At 44.6% G+C, this 21,494-nt stretch overlaps 1 protein-coding gene across 2 annotated transcripts in view; it reads right to left on the bottom strand.

Moving 5' to 3' along the window:
* The window catches only part of AGK (acylglycerol kinase), a 731,903-nt gene that overhangs the window by 538,660 nt on the left and 171,749 nt on the right, over positions 1-21,494 (bottom strand). For both annotated transcript variants that reach the window (XM_030216389.1, XM_030216388.1), the window contains exon 5: positions 17,234-17,309. In XM_030216389.1, coding sequence (XP_030072249.1) covers positions 17,234-17,309 — 76 coding nt within the window. The remainder of the gene's footprint in view (positions 1-17,233; positions 17,310-21,494) is intronic.

The following is a 21,494-nucleotide window of genomic DNA, read 5'->3' as shown; positions in this document are numbered from 1 at the left end:
ATGGTGAAATACATAATATTAGAAATAGAAAAGAGTATACATTTGTTTTAGCAGAAGTTTTGGTTACATGATGGTAAAATACATGATAGCGTTAAAGCCATAGACATTAGGTGCATGATAGTGTGAAAGCAGAAGACATTAAAGAACATTCCTGAGTAACTTAAAGAAAGTAGAGTTACATGTGTTGTTCTTTATGATATATTTTGTCGAAGAGATAAGTTTTCAGGAGTTTACGGAAATTGGTCATTTCGTAGACCAATTTCAGGCTACGTGGCAGTGAGTTCCAGAGCTGTGTGCTTGTATAGAAAAAGGTTGATGAATGTACTGATTTGTATTTCAAGCCTTTACAATTAGGAGGATGAAGATTGAGGAATGTGCGGGAGGATTTTTTTGCATTTCTGGGTGGTAGTTCTATTAGGTCCGACATGTAGGCTGGGGCGTCGCCATGGATGATTTTATGGACCAAGGTACAGAGTTTGAACATGATGTGTTCTTTGAGTGGGAGCCAGTGTAGTTTTTCACGAAGGGGTGTTGCGCTTTCGTATGTTGGTTTGCCGAATATAAGTCTGGCTGCCGTGTTCTGGGCTGTTTGGAGTTTTTTTTTGAGTATTTGCTCTTTGCAGCTGGCGTAGAGTGAATTACAATAGTCCAGATGACTAAGTACCAGCGATTGTACCAGGTATCGTAAGACGTTCCTTGGGAAAAATGGTCTGACTCGTTTTAGTTTCCACATTGCATGGAACATCTTTTTAGTTGTGTTTCTTGCATGGTTCTCAAGTGTTAGGTGTCGGTCAATGGTGACTCCAAGGATTTTTAGGGTGTCAGAGACTGGTAGACTTAGATTAGGTGTGTTGATGGTGGTGAATTCCTTCTTGTTGTATTGCGAGATGAGTACTAGGCATTGGGTTTTTTCGGCGTTTAGTTTCAGTCGAAATGCATCTGCCCAGGAGTTCATAGTGTGTAGGTTTTGGTTGATTTCGTCAGAGATTTCTCTTAGATCGTGTTTGAAAGGGATAAAAATTGTTACATCATCAGCATATATGTGTGGGTTTAGATTCTGATTCGGTTGTGGCACTCCAGATGGGTCCGATTGCAGCCACAATTGTAGTATAACTCTCTTGCCCATCAAGACCGCTCTTTTCAAAAACGCTTTGAACCCTTCCGGTGATGTGCCACGAACATTGTACACATCAAATAGTTGACCCGGTGCTGGCTGCCAGTGTGCCTTCCACATCTGTGATGTTTGCTGTCCTATATTTGTCCAGAAAGGGGTCACCATTGCACAAAACCAAAACATATGTCCCAGACAGGCTCCTACGTGTCCGCATTTGGGGCAATCATCTGTAGACCTCAGTGTTGCTCTATAGGCTCTGTGTGGCGATATGTATAAGCGCATAATAAATTTAAATTGCATTTCCTGCCATGCCACATTCTCTGTCACCTGGTATACACTGGTCAAACACAGCTTAATCTGTTCTGGATCTGGCTTCCATCTCAACTCTTGGTGCCACTGTTGTGACACTAATGTATAGTCCAGGGTCCCCTGAAGGTCTCTGAGGTGGTGGTGTAAATACCGGAGCAGTACTTTTAACTGGGCCTCCAGGTCTAGTAGTTCACTTATGGATTCCCACTTTTGTTGTGTGAGGTCCAATGCAGACAATAATCTAATATAATGGCTGAGTTGCAGGTATTGGAAATAATCCTTCTGTCCTAGACCAAATTCTGCACACAAGGCTTGAAATGTTTTGATAGTCCCTGTCTCAGACACCACCTGAAACAGATATTGAATGCCACAAAGGTCCCAGTTCTTAAATAACATAGACCTTCCCCCCTCTGGGAATGCCAGGTTACCCTTAATAGGCAGTAGTGGGGACACTTCACTATTCCAATTATATGTCCTGCCCAACCATTTCCATACTTTACGCAAGGGATTCACAATAAACCCATATGGTCCCAATGCTGGTAACTGTTCCGATGCAGCGTGAAGCCAATAGGCAAATCCCATTGGGGCCATCAGGGAGGTTTCCACACTAGTGCAAGAAAATAACTCCCTCGAGCGGAACCAATCGGATAAATGGCGCAAATTGCAAGCCATTGTTATGAACTTTAGGTCGAGTAATCCCAGCCCCCCCCCCCCCTTCAAACATGGTCTCATGAGTTTCTTTAATCCTATACGTGCTCATTTGCCCTGCCACAAGAAAACATTGAGTGTTTTATATAGCCACCTCTCCTCTTTATATCCCAGTGTAGCAGGAATCATCTGAAAAACATATGTCCATCTAGGAAAAATGAACATATTGTACATAGTGATTCTTCCCCACAAGGACACAGGCAAGCCCTGCCAACCCTGCAACAACTCCCCAGTACGTTTCTTCAATGGGTCTATATTTTCCTTATATAAATTTGCTAGGTCCCTTGGTATGTAGACCCCTAGATACTTAAGTGTCCCTTCCGCCCATGGGAAACGGGCCTTCCCACTCCAACCGCACTGCCTCCTGTTTCGGGAGAGCTAGCGACTTCTGCAAATTTAATTGCAGGCTCGAAAAAACCCCAAATTCATCTATTGTTTCTAGTAGTCGAGACACTGAGGTCTTTGGTTGGGTAAGGGTGAGAAACATATCATCAGCAAAAGCCAGTATTTTTATCAAATTCCCATGGAGTACGACTCCCCTGTATGTCTGGATCTAGCATAATTGTACGTAAAAGAGGTTCTAGATATAGGAGAAACAATATAGGGGACAGCGGGCAGCCCTGCCCGGTACCACGTTCTACTTGAAAGGGTTTGGAGGTGGTCCCATTAACCAGTATTCACGCCGTATTGTTCTTATGTTTAAACATTTTTATTGGTGACAACGTAAAACAAAACATTCCATTCCAGCCTGAACAAAAAGGCCATCATCACAATCCACTGTCAAACTAAGTGATAAGATCTGTCGTCAAACATTTTACCATTTTCATCCCAATCCCTTCTCCTCCCCTCTCCCCCTCCCCGACCCGTTCATAGTTCGATAGTTTTTGCATGTAGGTGATCCAAAGTTGCACAACCATTAGACTCCTATACAGTACTTCGGTCCTTTTATCATACACTGATACAAATCATATAAAACCTACCATCAACCCAGTGTTTCATGTTTCCTTCCCTCCCCCCCCCCTATTCCCTTTCTTCTTTCCATTCCCCCCCTTCCCTTCCTTTCCATTCCCCCCCTTCCCTTCCGCCGTATTGTTCTTATAGAGCGCCCTTATCGCTTCCATAATCCAACCACCCAGCCCAATATATTCAAGCACTTGAAACAAATAGTCCCAGTTGACTTTATCGAAGGCCTTGGCCGCATCTAAGCTGACCAATAGTAAGGGGTCTCCCGTAACTTGTCCATGCGCCACTGCTAAGCGGGCCTTCCGTAACTGTTTAACCGCTTGTCGGCCTTTAACGAACCCCACTTGGTGCTCTCCGATCAACTCTGGAATGTATGCTGTTAATCTATTCGCCAGTATTCGGGACAAAATCTTAATATCTACGTTTATTAGGAAAATGGGTCTGTAGGATTCCACTTAATCTTTAACTTTGCCTGGTTTGGGGATTAACATAATCAGTGCCTCATTCTCCCTTGGTGAAAAGAATCCCCTGGCCACTACTGCATCAAAGTAGTCTACTTAGGCTCCGCCCAGCTGTGGTGTTAACATTTTATAATATTCATTAGAGAAGCCATCTAAACCTGGTGCAGATCTCAGCTGCATGGCTTTTATTACTTTGAGCACTTCCTGTGCCTGGAGTGGTGCTGACAGCGCCTGGCGGGCTACCTCTGTTAATTGGGGCAATTTTGCATCTTCCAAGTAATCTTTGGTAAGGGGGCCTTGGAATCTATCTTGAGAAATGTACATCTCCATAAAGTGTCTATGGAAGGTGTCTACTATATCTTGTAATTGTGTGAGCCTATCCCCCCTAGAGTTCTCAATCACTGGGATAAATCTTTGAGAGTTATGTGTCTTAGCTACCCTTGCCAATATTTTGCCCGATTTGTTTCCAAATCGTTGAAAATTCAGGCGCCTTGCCACCATCTGTCTCATAGCTTGCTCATGGACAAGAGAGTTTAATGCCACCAAAGCCGCTGACATCAAGTCCCTGTTAATTGGTGTAGGGCTGCTCAGATTTTTCCTCTTTGTTTCCACGTATGCCTTCTCTAACTGCATTATACCAGCTGCTAAGCGCTTTTTCCTGGCACATTGGAACGCTATCACTTCCCCCCTCATAACCACATTAGAGGCTTCCCAGAATATTATGGGTGAGGCACACGAGGCCAGGTTCGTATCCTCATACAATTGCCATTTCTCTTGTAAGTGCTCTAATAGCTACTTGTCATGATACAAGTAAGCGGGAAATCTCCATTGGCCACCTACCCCACTTCCCCCTTCCAAATCAAGCTCCACCCAGATCATATTATGGTCCGAGACCTCCATCGGGCCAATAAAAGGCCCTCCGGACTTTAAAGAACCAGGATTGTGATATTAATATATAGTCGATTCTGGACCAAGATTGATGAACTTTAGATTGGTGCGTATAATCTTTTGTGGTGGGATGGAGCGCCACGGATCAATTAACTGAAGATGTTTACAGAGTGTTGGTATCCCTTTCCCCTTGCCCACCCCTGGGATGGCCGAGGGAGATTATCTATCTAAAGCCGGGTCTTGTACTTGATTAAAGTCACCTGCCCATACCCAGGGGGCATCAGTATGCTGCAACCCTAGCGCTATAAGGGACTGGAAAAAGGTTGGACTGTATGAATTTGGGGCATATATTGCACATATGTAAAATCTCTGTCCTTGGTAATTAACCCGTAATAGTACAATACGACCACCGGAGTCACGTGATGCTGAGGAAGCAGTAGCCATGCTTTAGCACTGCTCCAGGTCCCCACTCGGCCCTCACCTGCTAAATTATTCAATACCCCACGAAACTGACTGACCAGCTTGCCTGGCGCTATGTATGGTGTATGGACCAATACCTTATATCCATGTCACCGGGAACCGCACGGAAAGGCTCGAAAACGGAGAAAGAAAAACCGATAGCTCCCGGCGGCGATTCCAAGATGGCGACCAGAACGCCAAGAAGCGAGGCGGAGTTTTCGGCTCGCCAGTTAACACAGCTGACGGCAGCCGTCGGAGCAGCACTTGAGCCCAGATTTGCCTCGCTGGATGACCAATTTAATAAGCTCGATGGGCAGATGGCAGAACTGGTAAATCGCACTGCGGAGACTGAAAAGAGGGTGTCCACTTTAGAGGACTCATGGCAGCGCTGGGAGCCGGAAATCGCAGGCCTTAAAGATGAACTGGCCCAACAAGCAGAAAAGCTGGACGAGCTTGAAAATAGAGCACGGCGCAGCAACCTCCGATTAGTGGGACTATCTGAGAATATACCTGATAAGACTTTGAGCACTATATTGGAAGAGTGGCTGGTAAAGGAATTTGCCCTATCTGATAGCAGTGGCCCGTTTTGCATAGAAAGGGCTCATAGACTTGAGAGACAATAGCCAGGCAGCCCACGTCCCAGGGTAGTCATCATTAAAGTGCATAACTATGTGCACAAAGAAGAGATTCTTCGAGGGTATCGCCTGAAACGGGAATCTTTAACATATGCAGGTGCCCAGGTGCGAATTTTTCAGGACTACTCGGCTAGTGTTCAAGAGAAAAGGCGAAGGTTCCACCCAGTTTGTACAATGTTGGTGGAAAAGAAGGTACGCTTCATGCTGCTGTATCCAGCCACCCTGAAGATACAACATGAAGGGAAATGGATCTCCTTTGTGTCTGATCAACTGGCCCTGCAGCTTTTGAACCGAGAACTGAAAGGAGTAGAGAGTCCTACTTGAAGTGGTGGTTTTTATTTGCTGGTTTTCTGGGGAGCAAATATGTTTGATGAAAGTGGGGGGCATATTGACTAACTGTTGCCCTAGAGTTATGTAAGTTTATTATGATATGGCAGGGGCGGACGAGGTGGAGGGAGGGGGGTCGGGCGGGGGCCACAACACTTTGTGACTTCGTTTGTATGAGGGTAATTCAGTTGAGGGGGTGGGGAGGGAGAGGGAAGTTTAGGTGGGTTTTGGGGGGAGGTGGGAGGGGTGGGATTGCCACAAGGAAGAACTCATTTGGAGGCTGCGTATGCTGCACGCTGTGATGGCTTGCGAGACCATGACCCCTGGGTGGAGGCTGGGCACTTGGGGGCTTTCTTAGTTCTCTGGACTCTGATAAGCATTGTGGTGGGGCATTGGGACCCGGGTTAAATGCAGCTGCCTAGATTAATTTCCTGGAATGTATCTGGCATCGGGTCCCCAATTAAAAGAGCAAAAGTTTTAACAACTTTGCAGCGTCACAGGGCCACAATTGCTTGTCTTCAGGAAACAAAATTATCTGAGGCAGAACATTTAAAACTTAAGCAGCGATGGGTGGGGGAGTGTTTCTTCTCTTCCGCTCTGGGGAGAAAAGGCGAGGTCGCAATCCTTATTCATAAAAACTTGCAATGTACAGCGCGTATTGTGGTACAAGATAGTCAGGGGAGATACAAATTACTGCATTTAAACATCATGGGACAAGAGGTTTTTCTGCTTAATGTGTGTGGACCGAACGTATATGATCACTCCTTCTTTCAACATATAGTACACGCTTGGGCATCCAACATTCAACTGCTCCCTGGCTCCTTATGGGAGACTTTAACCAGGTGATGGATGGGCAACAAGACCAATCGGGTCCCTCGGCGGGGACGGCGTTGGGTAGGGGGGCAGAGGCCTACAATATCTGTGTAAAGCGTTGAATTTAGTAGATCTGTGGCGCCTAGTTAACCCCACTGCACGCAACTACACCCACCTTTCTCGAGCACATGGTACTTGGTCAAGGCTGGATTATATCCTAACAGATGGTGCCCTCTTCCTACAGATTCTGAAAGCCGAGATCGGACCACTAGAGATCTCTGACCATTCCCTGATATGGGTTGATATTGACCTGGGTGCGGCGAGACTTAGAGGTAATGGGTGGAAATTCCCTTCTTATTTGGAGGGAGATGCACACTCTTTCAAGAACACATCTGGCAGAAATGGCTGCTGTTTGCAGAGGCCAATGAGTGCCATGAGGAGGATGCACTCCTGTACTGGGAAACCTCAAAGGCGGTAATGCGGGGGGAGATAATTTCTTATATGTGTGCATGGGCAAAGCGCCTAGTTAAAGGCATAGTCCAATTAGAACACAAATTTAAGACAATAAAACGTAAATATTTTGCGACCCCCTCCTTGGCGCTTAAAGAGGAGATGGTGTCAACGCTTGCGGCACTAAATTCACTAATACATGAGCATACCAAGAGGCAGCTTTTCCACCACTCTCACACTTTACATAGATTTGGCAACAGATCGGGTAAGCTATTGGCCAGAGTAGCAAAATCCTGGGGGGGGAGTAGATTCATCCCTTCCTTGTTGAAGCCGGATGGCATGAGAGAGGTTCAACCTGTGGGGATTGTGCAGATTTTACACGATTTTTATGCATCTTTATATACCAAGGCAGACACCCAGAGTGGTCCCGCACTCATAGATTACTTAGAGGACTCGGGCATCCCACGATTACCAACGGAGGTGGTCAGTCAGCTCAATTCCCCCTTGACAGCTCAGGAAATACAGAGGGTGGTTAAGATGCTAAAACATGGCACTGCACCGGGCCCCAATGGATACACTACGGAGTATTATCAATGCATGTGGCCCCAGATCTGCGGTGCATTGACCTCCTTTTTCGAGACCTCGGTGGGGGAGGGTAGATTCCCACAGGGCACCAACAAAGCATGGGTCACACTTATACCTAAGCCGGGTAAACAACCAGAGTATCCCGAGTCCTATCGCCCAATCTCTCTTCTAAATGTTGACTTAAAGATATTAGCCAAGGTATTACCAGAGCGTCTGAGTCCCCATATGGCAACCTTGATTGGGGAAGGAGAGGTGGGATTTGTTAAGGGCAGGCACCCGTCCCTTAATGTACGTAAAGTCTGCCTGGCGGTGGCTCACAGTCGGCTCTTAGAGGAGCCACTATTGTTGGAGAGCCTAGGCGCCGAAAAGGCGTTTGACAAGGTCAGTTGGGATTATTTGCTTGGGGTCTTGGATTATGTGGGCCTGACTGGCTGGTTCAGACAGGCGATCTCGACCTTATATTTCCAACCCAGGGCCTCCTTATTGATTAACGGATTATGCTCCTCTTCATTTCCAATAGGCAGAGGGACAAGACAGGGGTGCCCACTTTCACCTTTGTTGTTTCTTCTTTATTTAGAGCCTCTGTTACATACCATCCAAAAAGATCCTGCAATTTCAGGGATTCGGACGCCTACATTTTTGGTAAAAGCTCTGGCGTACGCTGACGATATATTACTAACCTTGACGAATCCTCGTCGATCATTAGACCACTTGTTTGACACCATAGGAGAATTTGGGTATTATTCTGGGTTTACCCTCAACCTACAGAAGTCTGTAGCTTTCCCTATTCAGAGCTCGATCAGAGAGACGGCGGGGAGACTTCTCGCTCTCTTGGTCCACGGGCCCCTTAAAGTATCTGGGCGTGATGATCCCTGCTGACCTATCAAAATTATATGAGGTAAATGTGGCTCCTTTACGAATACGTACCAGTCATAGCTTGCAAAGTTGGCATTCGCTCCCATTGTCTCTTCTAGGCAGAATTGCCCTTTATAACATGATGCTAGTGCCCAAGTGGACTTACGTGTTGCAGATGGTGCCTATTTTTCTTAAACAAAAGGATGATAACTGGGTGACACGGTTGGTGACCCGTTTTCTTTGGCAGGGCAAGCGGCCTAGGTTGCAAGCATCTCAACTATTCTTGCTGCGCGTGGGAGGGGGAATGGGATTGTTAAATGTCAAGCTTTTTTCGATCGCAAGCAACATGCGTCACCTTACGGACTGGTTCCGGGGATCGTCTTATTTTTCTTGCACTGGAGTGGAGACGGGTCTGTTTGCTCCCTCCCATTTTAGTGCATGGCTACATGCAGCCCCGGGAAAGTTGCTGACGTCTCGGGCTTTTGCACCTCTGCTATTGCCTGTGAGGAAGACATGGCGATGGCTCTGCCGTTTTTATGGCCTGTCGGTAGAGTCTTCCCCGTTGTTGCCCATTCAGGGTAATATGGACTTCCCCCCGGGATCTACATCAGTGGGTTTTGACACCTGGGCGGCCAAGAATTTACAGTATTTACCCCAATTATATAATGAAGATGGTAAACTTAAATCCCAAGATGATCTTCGGGTGGAATATGGGGTGGAGGGCATGCACTTTCTATCTATGTTTCAGTTGCGTCACTACATACAATCACTTCCACCGGCCACCCTAACACCACAGGTGTGGGAAAAGTTGGTTACCATACTAGGGTTGGATGCCCAATTACGGGTTCCACTTAAATACTATCATGCTACTTTAAGAGAGCAGTTGGGGGAGGTAGATTATGATCATATAGCCAGTACTTGGACCAGAGAACTAGCGGTGAATCTTTCAGGAGATATAATGAAGACTTGTCTTTTGGGAGTACGACAGCAAGTGGAAAATGTGACGTTGCAAGAAATGCACTATAAATTTCTAATGCGGATGTACATATCTCCCCACTGAGCGTTTCGGGCGTCCCTGAGGTTAGATGACGTGTGTGCCAAGTGTACACAGTCCCCAGCTGGTTTGGGCCATATGTTTTGGACCTGTCCGCGGACCCTTGGTTTTTGGCGGCAGGTGTGTCAGCATGTGTCCAGACTATGGGGGGTTACCTGGCGGCCAACCCCATCTCAACTCTTTGAGGTGTTCCGGGTGTCCCCGTACCTGCCCAGGGGTCTAGAAGGTTTTTTTAAAAAGAACAATCCTGATGGGCAAGGAATCGATTCTACAACAGTGGATAACTGCAGAAGCCCCATCATTGCAACAATGGCGATCCAACATGATTACTTTATGTGCTTTAGAGCGCAGAGGAGTGGAAGATTTGTCATCGACTCAAGGAGATCAATTTTGTCAAACCTGGTCGCCCTTTTGGGATTCATTAACTGCAGTAGCGCGCAGCAGGGTTCTTAATGCTTAAGATAATGTGGCAAAAGGGGGGGGGTTAGAGGTGGGGGGGGAAATAGGGTTAAGATACATTATTCCAAGTTAAACTCCTGTATTGAAGGGTAATGTTGGACACCCTTGTTTTTGTTACTTGTTGTGGGGAATACTCATGATGTGGTTGGGTGGATGAGAGGGTGGTGGATAAGGGGAGATTTGTTTAACGGAGAGCCTCAGGGGCTTCGAGGCAGAAGGTATTGTATACAACTTGTCTACTCCTCTGACAAGGAGAGGTAGGGGTATTTGAGGGGTGTGGGGGGCATGAAGGGGAGGATGGGGGCTGAGAAGGGATTAGAGGGGTTCATAAAAAGTATAGTTTGGTGAATTGTATTGAAACTGAGAGGTATGCATCATAATTCATAGTCTGTTGGTATGGTGATGGCAATGTAATATGTAAGTTTTGCTTCTTTCACCAATAAAATCTTAAAATTATACTACAATACGACCTTCAGTGTCTGTGTGCACCAGTTTAGTTGTACAGGGTAGTACCTTACGTATCAATATTGCAACCCCGCTCCTTCTGCTACCTGAAGAGGAGAAGTGGCTTTCACCCACCCACTGTTGACAGAGTTTCCCATGTTCTATATCTGACAGTTTTGTTTCCTGTAAACATGCTATGTCTATTCCTTGTCGTTTTATCTGAGTCAGGATCTTATAGTGCTTCACAGGTGATGTGATGCCGGAAACATTTCATGACAGGATCTTTACTCCAGGACGCTTAATATTTCCTCGGTTTCATTAATACCATCAAGAGTATTATCATAACAATCCCCGGGGGGCCCCAGCCCCCCCCCCCCCAGGGAGTGTGCAATGCTACAAATGGGAGACCTTGTTGCACCCTTGACACACCATGCACGAGAACAGATACAGTTTGAGCTCCTCCCCCTACCCCACTATCCAACCCCCCTCTAACCCTACCTCGCCCCCCCCCCCCATTACTCCCCGTACCCTCCAACAGAACCAATCCCATCTAGGTGAGACCACAACATGCAAAGGTCCCCACCCTCCCCCAACCCCCCTCCTTACTCACACAAAATGCACAATTTTATATCTTGTCCCTCCATACATGCCAACTATTCATCACCAGTTTTACCAGTCATCTTTGTGTATCATCGTCCTTCCCTGCTAACAGTTGTTGTATGTAGAACAATGTCAAGTGGGTTCTCCCTCCTGTTTCATCTCACGGTTAATGAATTGTAAAGCCAGCTGGTTTGAGGTGAAGGGAACCCATTTCCGCTCCACCAACGCTGAGCAAATCGGGTGAAATTTCTTTCTTCTATCCTGAACGCTGGTAGTATAATCTTGGAAGATGCGCACTTGGGATCCATCATATCCCAAGGATTCTCTTTTCTGTTGGTACCCTCTGAGGCGCTCCTCTTTAAGGAGGTAGTTGTGTATTTTAATTATCACAACTCTAGGCCACTGATCGCTCTGCTGGGTTCTTCCCAATCTATGGGCGCGCTCAATGCAAAGGGGTCCTCTGCTGTCCGATAGAGCGAATTCCTTCGATAGCCAATCTTCCAGCACAGGGCCAAGGTTTCTTTCGGGGGTGCTTTCAGGAATGCCGATCAGGCGGAGGTCATTGCGCCTTGCCCTGTTCTCGTAATCATCGAGCTTCTCCGCCTGATTTGCCAGTTTTTCTTTGAAACCGAGGAATTCAGGCTCCCAGCGCTGACAGCTGTCTTCCAGGGTTGAAACTCGTTTCTCCGCCTCTGCGGTTCTGGTCGTGATCTCCGCTAGCAGCCCATCAAACTTCCCCAGTCTATCCTCCAGCGACTTAAAACGGGGCTCCAGCGCTCTGCCGACGGTCGCTACAAGCTGCTCTAATTGTCTTGGCAGAAAATTCTGCCTCACCGCGAGGAGACGTGGCCACCATCTTATTTTCCGCGTTGGGCCCAAGCAGTTTTTCTTTCTCGTTTTTTCATTCTTCCTAGTGCTGGCGATCGGCATGGATGCGAAATATTGTTCCATGCACCCTCACCGATGCTCCTGTAGGTCCGGTGATGTTTTACTGAGGATTTGACGGTATTAGGAGGCTAAGTTCGGGTGGGTCCCTCGGAGCAGCACAGAATCACTGCTGCTGCGTCCACCGCATCATGTGGTCTCACCCCCACGGTCTTTTAAAACTTGTTTTGGCAGAGGCAGTGATAAACAGATGCTGCCCACGACCTGCCTGGAATCCCTCTCTCTGGTACATCTCGCCCCCTGTTACTCAACTTTCTGTTTATGCAGGGGTGAGATGCAACAGAAAGAGATTCTAGGCAGGCCACAGGCAGCATGAGTTTATCGCTGCCACTGCCAAAACATGTTTCAAAAGACTGCAGGAGGAAAGAGGTGCTGGATTCACCCGCCGGGGGAGGGGGGGAATAGTCCTAATGCTGGATCCAGAGAGGGAGGGATAGGAAGGAGAGAAAGATGCCGCTGCAAAAAGTAGGGAGTGGAGTGAGAAAGCTAGTGCGTGAGATCGGGCCCCTTAGGCGTGTGAGCTGGAGAAGGGGCCCGATTGCATGTGTCTCACTCCGAATGCGTGTGACTTGGCATGTCTGAATGTGTGACTGAGTGGAAATATGTGAAATATATTTTCTTTGAACCCTCTCAACTCTCTGGGTTCTTGAGCTGCAAGAGGATGGACACTAGTTCACCAATTAGAAACGATGTGATGGACTCTTAATAGTTATTATTGGTGTGCACCTATGCTGTGCAACTGTGTTTGTTACTTTATCTAAGTAATTAGTAAAAACATACCAAGTCACATGTATTCAGCATGTGACACACACAATCGGGCCCCATCTTCAGCTCACACACTTAAGGAGCCCGATCTCATGAATTTCCGTAAGTAAGGAAGTTCTACGAGATTCCAGTGGAGATGTAATTAGTTACCATGGGATTCCTGCAGGAATGTAGTCAAAATCTATGTGACTCCAGAATGAGGCTTGGAATGTATGAGGAGCAGTTGGAGCACCAGACTGAGGCTTGGAATGCCCAGAGAGGCAGCTTGAACACCAGACTGAGCCTTGGAACACTCATTGCTTGAATAATGAATATCATCCAAACAACCATGGGAAGCTGTTGGGAGGAAACAGAGGTCTGTGAGCAAGTAAATAATAATGTTGACTTCTGCGGGTACAGGTGGAAAGGGAGGAGATTAACTGTGGGGATGGAATGAATCTTAGCAGGTACGGGTGGGTATGGGTTAGATTCCATTGGGGATGGGAAACATTTATGTCCCCGTGCAACTCTCTAATTTCAACCAGGAATTGGTCAATTATGACTGCAGGAACAAGCTGGTGGGGCAAAGGGGAAGTTACTTAGGGCAATCAATCAGCAGAACTTGGCTTTAGAGCCTTCCCATCCTTCTGAGCAGATCAAACAGTGCTGGTAAGTGCCAAACGTACAGTTTCTCCTCTACTCACAAATAAGACACTATGCCTTACTTAAATGGTAGAAAGAGAAGCAGCCTCCAATTGTCCAGGAGTGGGAAACCAGTATGTGGGTGTGGAAGTGAAAGAAGGATTCAGAACGTGAATGAGGAATCCATGGAGATAAAGTTAAACATCATATGCTTTAAGTTAGAAAACTAATATTCTTTGAAAAGAAGCTCTTTATAACCATATTGCTGGTGGTTACAGATAAGCGGAGGATCCCCACTCATTGTCATGTCTCATTATAGGGACATCTATAATCCCGTCCTTTTAGAAATTACTAGTGACAATATTTCAAAGGCACTATAGCTCTACATATGATAATTAGCAATGGCCAGATATTATTTTGATTAGCTTACATTTTTGAACATCTACTCTATATGAGGAATCTGCTGATGTGTGTATTTTTTTGTGCCTTATAATGTCAATCAAGTATTCTTAAGTTCTGGCTATCTTAATATGAGTAAATTTATCACCTTAATTAGCCAGTTACTGGACCAATGTGTGATTAGGAACTCATGTGCTGTTTTTGTACTTCTGTGTTTCAATAAAAATATATAAAAAAAAAAAAAATTAGCCAGTTAACTAGCCAATATTTTGTCTCTAAAAAGAAGAGCTTTGCTAATTGTATTTCGAACGGAATCAGACTTAGAAAGACTCTCTCTGTTCAGAATCTGTTCCTTGCGTAGGCAAATATATTGTACTCAACAGTGAATAAATCAATTACACTGCTGATTTGTTAGACTTGTTCTTTGTCTTCACAGCATTATCACTGAGGGATTTTCTTCTGGGTTCCACAAGTGAAAATTGTTCAATGGGATTTGCGAGGGCTTAAGGCACAAATGGAAAGTCCAGGCCACATTAATAGGGAAAATGTATCTGTCTACAGAAACAAAGCAGCTAACCGGATAAAGGAGTGGGGGGAGGGGGTTGAGAAGAAAAAAAAAAGGATATAAAACAATGCTAAAAATGGGATCCATTTTGTGCACTGGTTGTTTGTTAAACAAAGATTAAGATTATGGACATGCTAAAAGGCGGCCATAAATTTGTACTGAATGTATTTAGGAGTGTCTGTTGCTCTACTTTTTTCATTACAAGTTTTGTTAATGGTTATTGCTTAATTCTATTCAATAAAGCTATTTATAAAAATAAAATAAAAAATCTTAAGTCTGCATCAGCTATTTCTTTGCAACTTCCAATACTATCAAACTCTTCCAAATTAGTAGACTCTTACCACACCCTCTATTTATAGCAGAAAGTAGCAGTACATTACATTTATTTCATACATTTCAGATACCGCAAAATTGAGCCTGGAAAGGCAACTAAGCAGTTTACACCATGACTAAAATGATTTGGGACAGTGCCGACAATATACTATAAAGGGTCCAAAAGGGGAAGGGCCAAGGGGCGAAGACAAAAATGGGTAAAGAGGAAAATGAAAAAAGGAGGCTAAACAAAAACAAAGCAAAGAGCCACCACCCATAATTGAAGACTTCAGTAAATAGATGCGTTTTCAGAAGAGATTTAAATGATCGTAGAGGCATGGGCATCCTGAGAGACGAAGGTAATGATTTCTATAATTTAGAACCCAGGTAACTAAAAGCAGTATCTCGAGATATCAGGTACATGAAGATTATCAGAAAAGGATCGGAGACTACATACAGGACAGTAGGGAACTAACAATTTAGATAGATATACTGGGGCCACCGAAGACCGATTCTTAAAGACAAGCAGCAATATTTTGAAGTGAATTCTAAAAACAATGGGAAGCCAGTATTCATGCTGAAGGCGGGGGGGGGGTACATAGTCAAAGCGATGTGCGCGACGGATAAGTTAACATCTTTTTCACTGCAAGGGACCATGTGAATCTATTCAGCCAACAAGAAAGTAGCTTAAGGCCCAATGTACTTATCTGCACATAAAGTAAGACCCTCCGTACATACCACACATTGCCATACACAAATGCAGTAATGCACATTACATCAGTTTCTTCTTAAAAACATCTGCTTGTCGTAAGTACAAAAGTATTGCCATACTGGGAAAGACCAAAGGTCCATCAAGCCCAGCATCCTGTTTCCAACAGTGGCCAATCCAGATCACAAATACCTGGCAAGATCCCAAAAAAGTACAAAACATTTTTATTTATTACTAGTAAAAAAAGGGCCGTTTCGGTAGGCAATGAAACGGGTGCTAGCAAGGTAATCCCCCACCCTCCCTCGCTGTCTCGCTCTGTCCCCTCCGTGACCCACGCCCCCCTCCATCCCTTCCTTCCGCGTTCCAGACCTTCCTCCCTCCCTTTCAGTTCAAGGCCCCTTCACGCCCCTCCCACCGAGTTCCAGACTCCCCCCTCCCTCCGATTTCAACACCCCCCCCCCATGTCACTGACCCCTGGACCCCCCTGCCGCGACCCTCTCGACCCCCCCTTTCCGCCAGAAACCCTCCCCCATCGCGTACCTGTGCTGACGGGGGACCCCAACCCCCGACAGCCGAAGTCCTCTTCTCGTCTGCGCCGGCGTTGCTTGCTGAATGATCTGATCCAGTTTCTGTGTGTGCGTCTGATGTCAGCGACGGCTGTGGAGGAGGGTTTTCAGTAGGAGGGGGGGTTGAGAGGGTCACGGCAGGGGGGTCCAGGGCTCAGTAACGCGGAGGGGGAGTGTTGAAATCGGAGGGAGGGGGAGTCTGGAACTAGGTGGGAGGGGCGTGAGGGGGCCTTGAACTGGAAGGGAGGGAGGGAGGGGGGGTTGATACGCCGAGGAGGGGGCGTTGGTGCACCGGGGGAGGGGGCTTTGGTGATGCACGATGTGGGGGGGGGGGGCTCCTGCTCCTTGTGTCGCAGCCAATCTGGTGTCTCCAGTGACGTCAGCCTGGCTTCGGAGCTTAGCTCAGTAACTCCAAAGGAGCCACGGACACAAGCAGGTCCTATTAGAACGTTGGAGGTGAGAATTATTATATAGGATTAGGATTTATTTACCGCCTTTTTGAAGGAGTTCACTCAAGGCAGTGTACTGCTTATCCCAGAAATAGTGGATTTTCCCCAAGTCCATTTAATAATGGTCTATGAACTTTTCCTTTAGGAAGCCGTCCAAACCTTTTTGAACTCCGCTAAGCTAACCGCCTTTACCACATTCTCTGGCAACGAATTTCAGAGTTTAATTACACGTTGAGTGAAGAAAGATTTTCTCCACTTCGTTTTAAATGTACTACATTGTAGATTCATTGCATGCCCCCTAGTCCTGGTATTTTTGGAAAGGGTAAACAGACGCTTCACATCTACCCGTTCCACTTCACTCATTATTTTATAGACCTCTATCATATCTCCCCTCAGCTACCTTTTCTCCAAGCTGAAGAGCCCTAGCCGCTTTAGCCTTTCCTCATAGGGAAGTTTAACTAGATACTAACTTCAGGAACAGGAAAATACGTACTGTACCTGAATGCAACTTGCTTTAAACTACTGAGAAAGGCATAACAAAAACAAAATCCAAATATTAAAAACTATTTTACACTTCCACTGACTCAGGTCCACAAACCAGAGATCTTCTCCCTAACTCTCTCCTCCAACACCTGCCTTCAAAAATTAACAACTGCTGAATCATATTTCAAAATGAAGTTTATGTTTTATCAAGCTCCAAGTTCATCTGCCATTTGAGATAAGTTCTTGCCTGAGGTAGAGAACAGCAAAGAAACCTGCAAATATCAGTTTCTCTTACCTTCACTACTATCACGTCCATGCCAGCCAGGTGTAAGAGTGGAGCAGCATTTTTCTCAAATAGGCTTCTAGCTTTGCTGAAAACAGGACAGAAAATTAATACAAAATTACTTTATTAACCTAAGTCACAAAATATTTCTATTAATTAAATATAGCATGCTTAATTTGAGATAATGCATAATTTCCGGCATCACCAACATTATTAGAAAACATGGCCCCATCCTATGGTCTACCATATGGAAATTATCGGGCCTAAATATAGCCCAGAAATTTTGTCCCAATAGGTTTAGTCAAATTTTAGCTGAACAACTAATAGGTTAAGTTTTGCTGAATATGCAGCTCTTGATAACTACATAAAATTACTGATTACCTTTCACAGTCAATAGATTTTCAAAAACAGGCATGATAAATGTGCAAAATATTTCAACAGCTTATTTAGAATAAAGACCAGAGAGACAAATATTTTTCAGAACCATGAAGTTTCATTATATCACCAGTGTTATTACCCATTATTCTTAAACAGATTCAAAACCACAGACTTTAAAAGCACACCAATATTCATTCCACATTCTGCCAACTTCAATAAAGAAATCTAAGTTTCCAAAAGCAAATTTATGTGTTTTCCTTTCATATATATATGTTTTCTATGACTAAAACTTCCCAAACTCTTATCAACTGGTCAGTCAATACTGGAATTTTTATTTTATATTTATTTATTTATTTTTACACAGCCAAGGCTTAGATTTGTAATTTGGGTAAAAATGTGCAAAACCCTTGAAGACTGTTTACAACCATAATTTTGAAATAGCATATCTTTAGCTCAACACTTCAAACTTTCTGCAACTTGTATTTTAATGGAACATACACTCTTTCCAGTACCCTACCAAATTGCTTCAATTTCTCAAGAGTATTTTTTTATATTGATGCCCTCACTTCTGTTGTCTGTACTTTTTGTACTTCTATTGTGACTGAGGGGCCCTTTTACAAAGGTGCAGCAAGCCTACCAAGGGCTTGCTGCGTGCCAATTCAGCACTATTGCTGGGCTACCGCAGGAGCCCAGTGGTAGTTCCTGCCCCCACCGCACGCCATTTCCGGTGCTTAAAGAATATTTTTCTATTTTTAGTGCCAGGGACTTACCCAGAGATAATTGGGCAGTGCCACATGCTACCCGGTTACCACCGGGTTAGCACGGGAGACCTTACCACCTCCTAAATAGGTGGTGGGGGGGGAAGGGGAGGGGGAATAGAGAATATGGATAGGAGGTTTGCCCATATGGGACTGATGTAAGAGTTGTAGAAGTGGAATATTGGGCTAAAGTCTGTATTGTTCCTTTATCAGTTGGAATGTTTATATGTTAAAAATAGTTATATGTGCACGAGGAAGGAAGGTTGGGGAGGGGGGAGGATATGTGGGGAGAAAATGTAAAATTGGTCTTGGATAAATGTGTCTGTTGATAGCAACCTAGTGTTAGATCACATGCAAAGATGTGTTAACGGATATGTTATTCTGTGGTTGTTATGATGAAGACTCAATAAAAAATGTTTAAACATAAATAGGTGGTGGCAAGAGCTCCATCAGGACATGGCCACACGGTAACTGTTTAAATTACCAAATGGCCATTTCATTTTCTTTTTTAAGCCTTTACCAGCTGCGGTAAAAGAGGGCTTCAGCGCACGGCAAATCCACATGCCGATGCCACTACAGGATCCATTTTACCGCAGCTTGGTAAAAGGGGCCCTAAGTTTCTTTTGATTTTCTTGAAACATATCAATTTGAAATCTTTTGTTAGGGGAGCATTTTTCAGTCTGATATTATAGGTCTTTCCTGGAATTTGGTGTTCTGATATCTTTAAGGTAGTCGTTTGCCTCCAAAAATGTGAGTTAATGGCCTCACTGCTTATATATCAGTTTTCCTTGTGTATGAGGTTTATCTTCAGTAGATTTTTCCTCTCCTGTTCTATACAGCCCAGATGCTTACATATCATTGGGGAGAGAAACTATGACCACCTAGACCTTGCCAGAGCCACCAGGACCATCTTAGTGATGTGCTTTACCTCACCTGAGCCACCCAGATCATCCTATTGGTATGCATTACCTCCGGTTCTTTCTATCCAGGTTCCTACCCCGGATCATCTGAAGTCCCGCCTCCTGTGGCACAAGCAGGTGCACGGCTATAAACAGATGAGGCCTGCACTGGAAGTAATGACAAAGTAGCTCAACAATGTTGCTCCTTTGCGTGCTCCTTCATTCGGACTTTGGGTGGGCTTTGTGTGGATTTCATTTCGACTTTGAGTATTTACACCCACTGTAACTTACAGAGGTATTTACTAAATTAATTGGTTTCTAGTAATGAATTTCTCATGTATTCCAATAAAAGAGGATCAAGGGAGGTATGGCTATCTTGCATCACCTGTAATTCAATGTTACCTAAGCATGTTTTAGGTAGAAATACCCCGACTGATGATGCATGATTTAAAAATCTTATTAGTGAATGCTAGATTGGTAAAGAACAAGACAACTATTATTTATGATTATTTAAGAGACTATAAACCTGATATAATGTGTATTACAGAAAGTTGGCTGAATTAGTCAGCAATTTCTCAGGCCAGACTATTGAACTTGAAGGGGGCTTGTTAGTTATTTTTCCGTAAGATTTGGTTTTACACAAGCATTAATTTATTATTCCAAAGAAATATGAAGTGTTAGCTTTTTATAAAAATTCATAGAATTTTCTTCTTTTTTTATTGTGTTCCTGGTCTACTGTATACTAATTACATCCCTATTATAAAGGGAAGGAGAACTACAGGGGGACAACATAAAGGTGTTGGAGACCAGCTCTGAAGCATACCCCTGCTAGACCACCTTCAGCATCCACTGCTTTGAAGCAATAAGGATCCACTTCATAAGTACATAAGTACTGCCACACTGGGACAGACCACAGGTCCATCGAGCCCAGTATCCTGTTTCCAATAGTGGCCAATCAACGTCACAAATACTTGGCAAGATCCCAGAAAAGCTCAATACATTTTATGATGCTTAAACAAGCAGAGGATTATCCCAAGTCCATTTAATAATGGTCTATGGACTACTCCTTTAGGAAGCCATCCAGACCCTTTTTAAACCCCGCTAAGCTAACCGCCTTTACCACATTCTCTGGCAATGAATTCCAGAGTTTAATTGCACGCTGAGTGAAGAAACATTTTCTCAGATTCATTTTAAATGTACTACTTTGTAGCTTCATCGCATGCCCCCTAGTAATAGTATTTTTGGAAAGAGTAAACAAACATATCTCGTCTACCCGTTCCACTCCACTCATTTTATAGACCTCTATCATATCTCCCCCTCAGCTGTCTCTTCTCCAAGCTGAAGAGCCCTAGATGCTTCAGCCTTTCCTCATAGGGAAGTCGTCCCATCCCCTTTATCATTTTCGTCGCCCTTCTCTGTACCTTTTCTAATTCCACTATATCTTTTTTGAGATGCGGTGACCAGAACTGAACACAATATTCAAGGCGCGGTAACACCATGGAGCAATACAAAGGCATTATAGCGTCCTCACTTTTGTTTTCCATTCCTTTCCTAATAATACCTAACATTCTATTTGCTTTTTTAGCTGCCGCAGCACAATAAGCGGAACATTTCAACGTATCATCGACGCCGCCGAGATCCCTTTCTTGGTCGGTGACTCCTAGCGTGGAACCTTGCATTACATAGCTATATTTCAGGTTCCTCTTTCCCACATGCATCACTTTGCACTTCCTCACATTAAATATCACCTGCCATATAGATGCCCTGTCTCCCAGTCTCATACGGTCCTCTCGTAATTTTTCACAATCCTCTCACGATTTAACAACTTTGAATAACTTTGTGTCATCAGCAAACATAACTACCTCACTAGATACTCTCATCTCTAAATCATTTAAAAACATGTTAAAAAGCAGCGGTCCCAGCACAAACCCCTGAGGAACCCCACTATCTACCCTTCTCCATTGAGAATACTGATCATTTAACCCTACTCTGTTTTCTATCCTCCAACCAGTTTTTAATCCACAATAGGCCAGTACCTCCTATCCCATGACTCTCCAATTTCCTCTGGAGTCTTTCATGAGGTAAATTTGTGAAACGCCTTTTCAAAATCAAGATACACAATATCAACTGGCTCACCTTTATCCACATGTTTGTTCACCCTTTTAAAGAAATGTAATACATTGATGAGGCAAGATTTCCCTTCACTAAATCCATGTTTGCTTTGCCTCATTAATCCAT

Source organism: Microcaecilia unicolor, chromosome 10 (assembly GCF_901765095.1).
Source record: "Microcaecilia unicolor chromosome 10, aMicUni1.1, whole genome shotgun sequence".
Taxonomy (NCBI): domain Eukaryota; kingdom Metazoa; phylum Chordata; class Amphibia; order Gymnophiona; family Siphonopidae; genus Microcaecilia; species Microcaecilia unicolor.
The sequence above is the reverse complement of the archived record's forward strand: the minus strand, read 5'-3'. Positions and strand labels throughout refer to the sequence as shown.